Source organism: Diadema antillarum, unplaced genomic scaffold (assembly GCF_040938485.1).
Source record: "Diadema antillarum isolate AM-2024a unplaced genomic scaffold, OU_Dant_1.0 scf00000128, whole genome shotgun sequence".
NCBI lineage: Eukaryota > Metazoa > Echinodermata > Echinoidea > Diadematoida > Diadematidae > Diadema > Diadema antillarum.
The window spans coordinates 2034314-2046237 of record NW_027271017.1 but is presented as its reverse complement, the minus strand read 5'-3'; the positions used below and the strand labels follow the sequence as shown (position 1 = coordinate 2046237).

At 43.0% G+C, this 11924-nt stretch overlaps 2 protein-coding genes across 2 annotated transcripts in view; one reads left to right on the top strand and one right to left on the bottom strand.

The window, feature by feature from the left end:
- Nucleotides 1–5709, bottom strand: LOC139720470 (uncharacterized). Its single transcript, XM_071631826.1, has one exon. The coding sequence runs from the start codon at nt 5707–5709 to the stop codon at nt 1–3; it is 5709 nt and encodes a 1902-aa protein (XP_071487927.1).
- A 3117-nt stretch (nt 5710–8826) lies between these two features.
- Nucleotides 8827–11924, top strand: part of LOC139720403 (tyrosine-protein kinase STK-like) — a 61261-nt gene continuing 58163 nt past the window's right edge. Inside the window, exon 1 of the mRNA XM_071631763.1 lies at nt 8827–8989. The gene's annotated coding sequence lies outside the window, so the exon portion shown is untranslated. The remainder of the gene's footprint in view (nt 8990–11924) is intronic.

Below are 11924 nucleotides of genomic sequence, written 5' to 3'. Positions count from 1 at the left end.
CTACGTTTCAGCGGCTTCGAGCAGACAGAGCTTTGCTATTGGCCTCTTGAAGAATCTTGTTCCAACCCTCACTTGAGCCTGTCGAACATGTCCATCCTTTCCTGGGTACACTTCAACCACTTTACCCAAAGGCCACTGTCCGCGAGGTGTGGTTTCATCCGCTACCAAGACCAAATCATTGACAGCTAGGTTCCGTCTTGGGGCATTCCACTTCTGCCTTTCTTGCAGCAGAAGTAAATATTCCCTCTGCCACCTCTTCCAAAAGACAGAAGCGAGATATTGCACTTGTCTCCATCTGCGTCTGCCATATGCGTCCTTCTGATCAAAGACACCTGGAGGGAGACTAGAGCCTTTTCGCATGATCAACAAGTGGTTTGGCGTCAACGGTTCGTCATCGTTTGGGTCAAGATTCAACTGAGTGAGTGGCCGAGCATTCAAGATTGACTCCACTTCAGTCATGAGCGTGGACAGAACTTCATCATTGACAATTTGCTGTCCAAGTAAGCAGGTAAGTATCTTGCGAACAGACCTCACCATCCGTTCCCAGGCTCCGCCCATATGACTAGCTGTGGGAGTATTGAAGTTCCAGTCAATGCCTTGCTCAGCGAGGAAGTTAGTCACACGCGTTTGGCTCAAACTTTCCAGGTTCTCACGAAGTTCTCGTTCCGCACCTCTAAAGTTGCTCCCATTGTCACTGATGATTTTGGATGGCTTACCTCGCCTGCTGATGAACCTTCTCAGTGCGTTTATGAAGGAGTCTGTATCCAAAGTGTTTGCTACTTCTAGGTGGACCGCTCTGCAGTTCAGACAGGTAAACAGGCACCCGTAACGTTTGACCCGGCTACGACCTTGCTTCACCATGATTGGTCCAAAGTAATCAATTCCCACATAAGAGAAAGGTGGTTTGTCTGGGGTTACCCTGCTACTTGGAAGATCTGCCATGAATTGTTCCATCTTCTTGGCATTTCTTCGCTTGCACGAGAAACACTTGCCTATCACCTTTCGCACGGTTGCCCCTCCTTTCAACACCCAATACTTCTCTCTGAGGGCTGTCCAGGTCATCCCGGCCCCCGAATGACCTACTAGGTGATGGTGATGAACGATCAAGAGCTTCGTCACATGGTGATCAGAGGGCAAAATGATTGGATGTTTTGTCTCATCATCCAGTGGTGCGTTCTCTAGTCTTCCGCCAACTCGAATGATGCCATCCACCAGAATTGGGTTCAGCTTGGACATGACTGTACCGCTCATCTGCTTTCCTTCGAGGATAGCGCTGAATTCATCGCGTTGAACCAGAGTCACGATTGCTTTCTCTGCTTGTTTCAATTCGTCGGCAGATAGAGTGGGCTTCTTCAGATCATCCGTGGATTCCCCCTTAGCCTTGACTTGGAGAAGCTTCTTGAAACGAAGAAGCCACGCTGTGGATTTCCTCAACTGATTCCACGAAGAGTACCTATGCAAGAGGTCGCTGACTTGAGCTCTGATTGCTGTCGCATATACTGGTACTGCTTTCTTCACTTCAGTGTCTCCTCTTAACTCCAAGACTTCTGGCTGAATGGGCCAGTCATCGCCTCTCCACAGAAAATCTGGTCCTTTGAGCCAACGCTGGTTCTGGAGTAGTTCCTGTGCCTTCAGGCCACGCGATCCATCGTCACTTGGGTTAGACCTTGAGTCTACGTATCTCCACTGAGACACCTCTGAGGCATCATGGATCCTTGCCACACGATTGGCTACAAACGTCTTGAATCTCTTGCTTTCACTGCGGATATACTGAAGGACAGACGTTGAGTCAGTCCAAAAGACGCTGTCTTTGACTTGGATGTCAAGTTCTGACTTGATGAAATGATCCATGGACACGGCCAACACTGCTGCCATTAACTCCAATCTGGGGATGGATACCACTTTCACTGGAGCAAGTCGGGACTTCCCCATAACAAAGGCACAATGTATCCGTCCTGTTCTGTCAGTCAGGCGTAGGTATGCAACGGACGCATATCCAACTTCGGAGGCATCACAGAAGTGATGCACTTCAGCTGACACGACTTCGAAACCATTCGGTTTGAAACATCTCTCTATCTTCAAGTCAGTCAACATGGAAATGTCTTCCATCCATCTTCGCCATTCTCTCTCATCCTCGGCTCCAACAGGCTCGTCCCAGCCTAATCCTACTCTACACAACCTTTGAAGGAGAATCTTGGCTGGCAGCACGAAGGGAGCAACGAACCCAAGGGGGTCATAGAGGGAACTGGCTATCGACAGAATTCCCCGTCGCGTTGCAGGCTTCTCACGGAGATGCACCTTGAAGCCGAAACAGTCTGTTTCAACGTCCCAAAGGATTCCTAGAGTGCGTTCTGCAGGAAGCTCGTCGATATCTAGGCTCGACACCGATGCTGCCCTCTCTTCCTCAGGTATAGAACCTAAGACGTCGCGGTCATTGCTCAACCATTTCGTGAGCCGAAATCCACCACGACTGAGCAGGTCACGAATGTCTTCTACTTGAGTCACTGCTTCAGCTCGATTCTTAACAGACTTAAGACAATCGTCCACATAGAAGTTCCTTTTCACTGTGTTGATCACTTCTTCATTGAAGTGTCCGCGGTTATCCTCAGCAGTCTTCCGTAGAGCAAAACTGGCACAACTAGGTGAAGACGTGGCGCCGAATAGGTGTACAGTCATGCAGTATTCGGCTGGTTCCTGAGCCAAGTCACCGTCCTTCCACCAAAGGAATCTCATGGCGTTTCTGTCCCTGGGCGGAACCTTCACTTGGTGGAACATAGACTGAATGTCGGCGACTATGGCAACTTGTTCCTGACGAAACCTCGTAAGCACGCCGACTAGATTGTTGGTAAGGTCCGGCCCTTGGAGCAATTGTTCATTGAGTGAAGTTCCTCCATATCTCGCCGCACAATCAAACACAACGCGGACTTTGTCTTTCTTACGAGGATGAACTACAGCATGGTGTGGGAGATACCAAACTGGCTCATTTGAAGCTTCTTCTTGGGTGGCGCTCTCAGCTGATACATCCGACGGTATGCACTCGACTTCCTTTGCATACCCTTTGGCTATGTAGTCGCTGACTGTCTCTACGTACTTGTCACGTAGGGCTTCGTTCCTTTCCAACCTCTTCTTCAAATACCCAAGTCGCGCCTCGGCCAAACGACGATTGTTTGGCAGGACAGATGGATAACTGCGCCACGGTAGAGCGACTTGATAGTGACCATCGACCATCACTGCAGATTCCTTCATCACCTTCAGTGCTCGAAGATCTTCAACCGAATCTCCAACATTGTCCTGATTGAGATACCCGCCAAAGTCCACCCTCCAGAACTGCTTCAACTGTTGTTCGAGGGAGTCGTCTTGAAGGCGAGTAAAATTCGCATGGAAACTTGTCGTGGATTGTCGCTTCCCGGACACGGGACCCATAAGCGTCCATCCTAGTGGAGTTCGAACTGCATAGGGTTCTTTCGGATTGCCGACTCTCTGTTCCAAATTCCAGAACGCTTCTGGTGTATCTGCTCCCACTAGTAGCTCCACTTCTCCTTGGTCCATGGAAGGAAGGGCGATGTCATTTAGGTGTGACCATTCCTTTACATCTGCTGAGTTGGGGAAACATTCGTCGGCGACTGGAAGACTGTCTACAGTCCAAACATTGTCCAGTGTCAAGGTTTCCTGGCCCATAACTCCTTGGACTGACATGGAAACTTCAAGGCCACGTTTGCTTGCTCCTGTCTGGTCCACCGTAGACAGCTTGAAGCTTCTTTCCGTCCCAGTGAGACCTAGCTTGTCGACAAGACTCTTGGTGCACAGCGAAACGTCGCTGCCTTCATCTAACAAGGCCCAGGTTGTAGTTTGTCTCCCATTTCCTCCAACCTTTACGGGTACGACTCTCAGACAGATCTTGCCTCTTGAGGAATGAGCGGTGAATGACCGACCCGACCTTTCGTCTCCTTGACTACCACTTGAAGAGCTTGGGTTATCTTGCTTTACCCCTTGTTGGTTTTCTTGCCTTGTACTGTCCTCTCGGTTCTCTTGCCGAGGAGAGTTCCGACTAGGATTGTATGTTGTGTGCAGAAGAGCATGATGCTTCTTACCACAGTCGGTTACTTCACAGCGAGCTTTGGAAAGACAGCCTACAGCCAAGTGAAATGGTCGTAGGCAATTGAAGCACAGTCTCGCTTTCCTAACTACGTCTCGTCTGTCGTCTACCCCTTTCTTCTTGAAGGATTCACAGGACGTGAGATTGTGCCTTCCTTGACAGCAAGGACATCTCCTTTCAGGACGATCTCGACTGCCTTGGACGGGACGTGGTGTGTTTTCATCGACCCTCTGAGTTGCAAACGCTGTTCCTCTTGGTCGTGTTTCTTTCTTCATCGACTTGTCATTCTTTGGAATCGCTTTCCCGATGTTTCGTCCAAAGATGTTGCTGGCCAACTGGGCGGATTCTTCTACAAACGTTGTCATCAAGTCGAAGTTGGGCACAACACATCTCACCATCATGGCATGGGCTCTCCTCGCCCATTCTGCTTGAAGGTGAACGGGTAACAGACGTTGAATCTTGAGTAGTGTCTCAGAGCCGTTTGCATCAGCGAGATATCCCATCTGGGCTAGAACCATCCCACAACGCTTCATATCTCGCGCAAGATCCCACAGTCCTGCATGGTCGTTCTGCTTGACTTGTGTACGTTTCAGGATCTTATCCAAGTGAGCATTCGCCACCACGTGCGGTTGTCCAAACTGCTCTCTCAAAATCCTCTTCGCTTCGGCATAACCCTCACGTGGTTCCATGAGAACACAGTTCTCGATGCTGTTGCGGGCCTTACCCGAGCAGTACTGGATGAGATAAGTGAGTCTGGTCCTATCATCCAGCACCTTCTGTTCCACATTAACCTCAAAGCTGTTAATGAAGCTGCGATACACAGTCGGATTGCCATCAAAGGTAACCAAATCTGGCTTTGGCAAGCTAAAAGCAACATTAATGGCATGAAATATTGGATTCATGTTAGAATTGTACACATCACTGCTTCTCACACAATCATTTACAGCAACGTTAGGTGCATGAGACAAATTATGAGATGACATACGAACTTCACCATATTCAACTGGACTACTTGGCGTGGTACAATTACGTTCTACCGGGTCAGATGTGACACCATTACCCTTTGCTTCTGACCACACTCGAGCATCAGGATTTAACACTGAGGACTTCACTTCATCCTTCTTTTCATTAACTTCGTACTGTGGCTTACCAACAACATCATGAACTTCACATTCTAATACACGTGTTTCAATTTCTGCGTTTTCAATTTCATGTTCTAGCTCAAGATTTGCAAGTTTTTCATTCAATCTCAACTGTTCTCTTGTTAGTTCTTGTTTCCTTTTCAGTTGTTCCTTTCTTGCTTTCGCTAGCTCCAACTTGATTCTGGCCTCTCGCAGTCGGGAAGCCGCTGCGGTCCTTCCGCTATCTCTAGATGATGTGGACCTGTTGCTTCGTCGTGATGCTGATGATAGCGTGGTTGACCTGTCGTCATCCGAATCGTCAGGGTTACGTCTTGGTACGCTCGGGATAGCTTGCTCCGGTAGAATACCGCCAATCTGGGCATTTCCCACCAATCCTGAGGTAGCTCTATCCTGGGGAGGATCACTGACGGCCGGTTGTTCATCAGCAACGTCAGTAGATGGGCTGGGACTATCATGCAGTGGACCTTCCATTTTGGATCCAGTTTGCGAACTGTGTGTAGACACGTACTACATAAAGGTGAAAGTTTACTTCAGTCAGTCACAGTTGGAACGCACAGGTTCGTTCATTTATTGAAGACATCAATACCATCTGGACTCGTGTACTTGTGACAAACACGAACTTGTGTTGAACCAAAACTTGTGGAACACACCAACTTGTGTACTTGTGTGCTTGCATACTGCTGTCGAACCCGAACTTGTGGTTCGCTATAAAAAGAGAAAAGAAATAATAAATGCTTAGTTATCACTACCTTGAACAGCTTGTCAAGTATAATTATTTCTGTGTCTTCCAAATATACTTAATACTTGTAATAATCGAAACACCTTTCGATTTGTGCAACTAACATAAACAACAGTAACAACCTTACACTGTTAACCCAAATGCATGCAATCATATGCAGTGCACTAAATATGCAAGTGTTCGGTGATAAACATTAACACATCAATGTCTTGTAGAGACATACGGCTGTATTCTGACTCAATATCTGATGTATGGTACTGCATTTCTCAGTGTCCAAATACACTGCATCATGAAATAATGATATTGTTCTATAAATGACCTGACTCTATCATACTTTGTTTACTTTGATCATTCAAACAAAGCGTACATAATGAAGTGACCTTTATCTCTATCACTCACATAATTCAGTTCAAATGATGCAATTGCATCCCTACAACACTATCCAGAAATGCAGCCTGCCTTTCCGACAATAAAATAAATCCAAAATCATTTTTCTCTTTAAACCCTTGAATGTCTTCCTTTTGACGCCTCAACATCCATATGATACACCAAAAAAGAAACTAACCCTTCACAAACATTGAATAAGTTAGCCCTCTAACTGCAGTAATGTATGGGATTGTATTGACCGTATGGTATACGTACATATACGTGTGTAAATCTAACAGTATACAGCTCTGTGAAAGTGACAAAATTGAATCCCTTTATCTGATTCTCATTCCTATATGACCATGACACAATATTCTTCTGAATATGGAGTCTTATATTATTCCTAAATAAACATACACAATATTGTAAGCTTCAATCATGCACTCACACTTCCAACATTTCTCTTCCCTGCCTGCTAAGCAGGAATCATGTATAATAATCAATACCTACAGCGTACCGTACTGTTCTACGTATAATCACTTTCTATACGAACACCGTATCGAATCGTTATGTCAACCTAAATTCTGAACTCAATTACAAGCTAACAACACAACACATATCACTACATAAAGGCTTAAACAAAGCTACAGCAATCAAATATTCATCTGTTTTCATCATAATTTCTCTTACCAAACTGTTTAGGTTCCTAAAGTAAATCAATCACAGATCCGAACTCATTCTTTTTTGATCGTGTCTTGCATCTTGGCCCATGTCTTTTGCGTGGCTAGCTATCATGTCAGTACGCATGCAGCATACTAGTACGTAAAGCAATATCAGTGCGCAAACAACCGAAGGAATGCGCACTTGACGGTGTATCCAAGGTAACGATCTGCACCTTAAAGGGGGTGTAACAGTCCAAATTGTTCCAATCAAATATTTCTTGAATAAATCAATACTGCCGCTACACCCGTATTGGTTTATGAAGAGGGTGACTGGTATGAGCTATGCTATTGAACTCACGTAATACTCTCTTCTCCCATGACGCTAAACAAGTCTAACAATTTCTTCATTTTTCGGGATACAAAATACATTAACAGTATAAATGTCTTGACAGCATGATCAATGATTCCCTCACTGTAAAAAATTAATTTTCTCTCCAAGATAGTTGGATCAATTTTGTTTGTCTGCCACAAGGGCTGTAGGTGAATTAGACTCGGATGACACCAAACCTCGTTAGTCGTAGGTACAATTATGGATGTACGAACAATGTATGCATTTATTTGATTGAATATCTGTCTGTTCTTCTACTCTCGATCATTGATTGAATCGTGTTTCTATCATTTGTATCATTTGTGGAGTAAAGTGGAGTCAAAGGGGGCCTAAGCTTTCGATTCCAGCTGAATCTTCATCAGAGGAAAAGTGACAAATTTTGCCTCTGACGAAGATTCTGCTTCGGATCGAAAGGTTAGGACCCTTTGTACGCCCCATTAATAAGCCTCAACTGAATCTACAAAGTTGTGTTACCTTGATTTTTTTTTTCCGATTTTTTAAAGGAATGTTATAGTTTTGGTTGAGATGGGGGTTCAGATTTTAACTTTTTGTGAGATAATAGAAACCACATAAGGAATTTTAAAGAGCACACAATTCAAAGAAGAATTCAAAGTTTATTTGGTGAAAATCGATTTTGAAATGGCTGAGATAATAAAAAACAAATTGAAATCTAATAAAAATGGTCCTTGTAGAAGGCGGGTCCCAACTTTTATTAGGAGCTCTCTGTTTTTGGATATCTCAGTCATCTATCTCAGTCATCTCAAAGCCAATTTTCATCAAATAAACTTAGAATTCCTCTTAGAAATTGTATACTCTCACAATTCATGTGATGTTTCTCATCTCACAAAATTAAACCTAGTTGAAGCCCCATTCCAACCAAATCTATAGTTCCCTTTAAACACGACTCTCTTCATGCAATTCATCCCCTCTTCCTTATCCGTCCAACTGTCGCCTCTCCTCCTCCTCCTCCTTCTTCTTCTTCCTCTTTTTCTTTTTTTTTTCTTCTCTTCATCATCTTCTTCGATCTTCTGACTTCTCCATTCTTCCTCCTACTTCCATATCTTCTTCAGTCATACGTCTTTCGTTCTGTTGAATCGGTGATTAACGGGGTAATGTTGGGGACACACTCTTGTTGGTCTGTAAGAACTTATATGATGAACTACACAACTCTGACATGTTGGAGTTTTTAAACTTTTACTCAAACACGACGAAAATGTTGGGGGCGAACATTGCCCGGGCGGTGGTTGGTCGCGGGATCTGATAGGAAGCGGTACTACGGTAGTGATGCGGAAGTGCGCAAAAACAAATCCTTGTGAAGTGACACAGGGTGCATAGTGTACGCACTACCACCGCAGGAATGTTAGCTATTGAATTTCACCGACCTGTCATTACTTCGTACAGTGAAGTAGTGTACGTCCGACTCTAAACCGTGTTGAACTGCAGTGATTTCGTTCAATGATATCTACCAGCCTTTCCTGTAACTCTTGTCCACTGGAGCTAGCTGGGATCTAACATCGTTAATAGTCAAGTTTGTCGAAATCCGCTTCGCCAGACATTTGCTCCCAAGTTTGGGAACACGGATCTGCTCACTTAATGGTGAGTTTTGTCGACGAAGATATCGGAGTTGACTATCTATCGGTGTGTGGTGTAAACTAAAGTGTGTAAAGTTTCGAAAATAAACGATAATGGATCTTTTGGAAGTTATCTCTCGTATAAATGTGTACTCGTACTTATCCTTCCTACTTCACTTGTATTTGACTAGCTAGCTGGGGTAGAAATTGAAAACCTCAGGCTTCGAGAGGGCATTACTTTAAACAATTTGCCACACGCTTTATCTGATTTAAGTTACCACTTCAATCCACTAAAAGTAAGACGAGTCTTCCACTAGCATGACTGAGGTTTCCTATAGTGACACCTGTGTGGTGCTGTGCTAGATGGTGCATGGTGGAATTTAAAATGTCTGCGTTGTGCACACTGGGTCACAAATCATGAATAGGCAGGATATGGCGGAGGAAGAGAACGCCATTAATGATGATTAGCATACTGAGCTTTGTAAAAGTTTAATGGAACAGCTGTGCGTGGTTTGTATGTTCCTCACTTCAGAAGTGTGTCATTTGTTAGAACTGTGGGTATGGTGATCACTCTCGGGGAATAAATGCCAAGACTTTAGTTTATATTTTTGTTTCTGGTTCTGCCTGCTGCACTAGTGCCAGCTGATGTAAAATGTACACACACACAAAAAAATTATTAACCCATTGAGGACTGAATGATTTTGCTACAACACGCATTTCCAATAGACCCCTGCCGAGTATAACTCTGGACTCGTCTAGAGAAACTTTTAAACATATCTTTGATTAAGGGTGTTTTGTAAGTTGATGTAAGACACTATAAATGCTATTAGTGTACATGTGACTCACATTTAAACTTGCCCCAAAGATCGGTCTGTATCTGGTCATTGGGGATGATATTATGTTCCGCGGAGAGTGCGTCTGGCTTCACGGAATCCTTTCCTATATACGGAGGAGAGCTGATAAAGTAAAAAAAATAAAAGACTCCTCCGGACAGACAGATTTTCCTGTCTAATTTAAACAATTGGCACTAAGTGAGCAACTTTTCTATTTGACAGAAAAATCTGTCTGTCAGGAGGAGTTTTTTTTTTAGCATTATTTTTTTGACATTGATGGCTCTCCTCCGTAGACAGGGGGGATTCTGTGAAGCCAGATGTTCAATGTGTAGTCTCTGCAGAACATTGGCCTATCCCTGATGGCATAGACCAATCTTTCGGTCAACTCGTCTCTGTACAGACTCTAGCTTACTGATGTTTTTCTGAGTAGCAGGATCCCAAACACAGGAGGTACACTCAAGTGCTGGTCTTACAAAGGCTTTGTATGCTCTTTCCTTGATGTTATTGGAACTTATTTTGAGGTTTCTTCTGAGGGAGCCCAGTATTCTGCTTGCTTTATTGTATCTAGCTATGTCATGGTTATGTTATGTCTTGTACCAAACTATTCTGGAGATATTTATATGAGATTCAGCTAATAGACTTGTTGCAGAGGACCCTATCCAGCTATGCAGTGCATATTATTATGTTTGTGAGGAGACCTAATTGTTAACATCATGCAAACTTGGGAATTCATCATGTAAACATCTATGAGAATAGGTGTCTTTGATTATAACCAACAACACCATAATTGTGCATGCAGTGATACTGATCATTTTCTTTGCAGCTATGCAAATCTTATACAGTGGTTCATAAAAATATGTTTGGTTCTGGAAGTAAACAGTAACTGCCCATTATGCCGATTAGGCATGTACATTGTACATAGGGAAATAACAATGTAAGTTGTCCACTCTGTTCTGTCTATGGTCAGGCATGGTAGTGTCCCCCATGTGTGGTTTGGGTCCTTCATCTCTCTCCCTCCGTTGTCCTTCTCAAAAGTTTTTTGTGGGTCTCGTCCCTCTTCCTCTTCCCTTCTGGAGTCCAGAAGAGTGCTTTGTTGGTAACTGGGCAATTCCATATTTAAAGGACAAGTTCACCTTCATAAACATAAGGATTGAGAGAATGCAGCAATATTAGTAGAACGCATCAGTGAAAGTTTGAGGAAAATTGGACAATCGATGCAAAAGTTATGATTTTTTAAAATTTTTGTGTTGGAATCGCTGGATGACGAGACTACTACAACTTGTGAGTAATTATGCGTACAACAGTATAAAGAAAATGTAAGGAAAATTCAAGACATTTCCACTTTTTTCGCATAATAAAAGAGCACTTGACTTGCCTCTTTCTAAAGGCAGGGGGAATAATATTACCCATAACATTTGTCGGTAACGAGTAGGGGGAATGCATACTTTTTTCAAAAGATGAAATTTTGTGAAATTCTCTTTATATTTTCCTTATATTGTTGTACGCATGTGACATCTAAGTTATTCACACACTGCAGTAGTCTTCTCATCCAGCGGTTACTGCACAAAAACTTCAAAAATTCATAACTTTTGAACGGATTGTCCGATTTCCCTCAAACTTTCAATGATGTGTTTTACTAATATTGCTACATTCTCTCAATCCTTATGTTTATGAAGGTGAACTTGTCCTTTAAAGGGCAAAAACAGCAAAATTCAAAGTAAAGTCAATGTTAAGAAATTTGAGTTTCCAATATGGATGGATTGTTGTATTTACAGAGATAAAAAAACTTTTCCAATAACTTTCTTCATTTTGTTGTACACACTTTTAAAGTTGGAATATTAAATATTCATTGTGTTTACCTTAGATTTGTCAACATCAAATGAAAATTTACAATGGAACAACATATATCTCTCTGCTATATCTATACTTTGACATTGATTTTTTCTTGTAATGCTTCAATAATCACATTTTATGAGCATTCAGTGACTCTTAGTATGATATTTTTTTTTGGAGAAATCTTCAAAGTCTACTGACAAATTGATGTAATTCCATTACTATGAAATTGAAATATTAAAGTTTCCCCCTGAACAAACTAATCACTAATTTTGCAAAACATTTTTGAAGGTG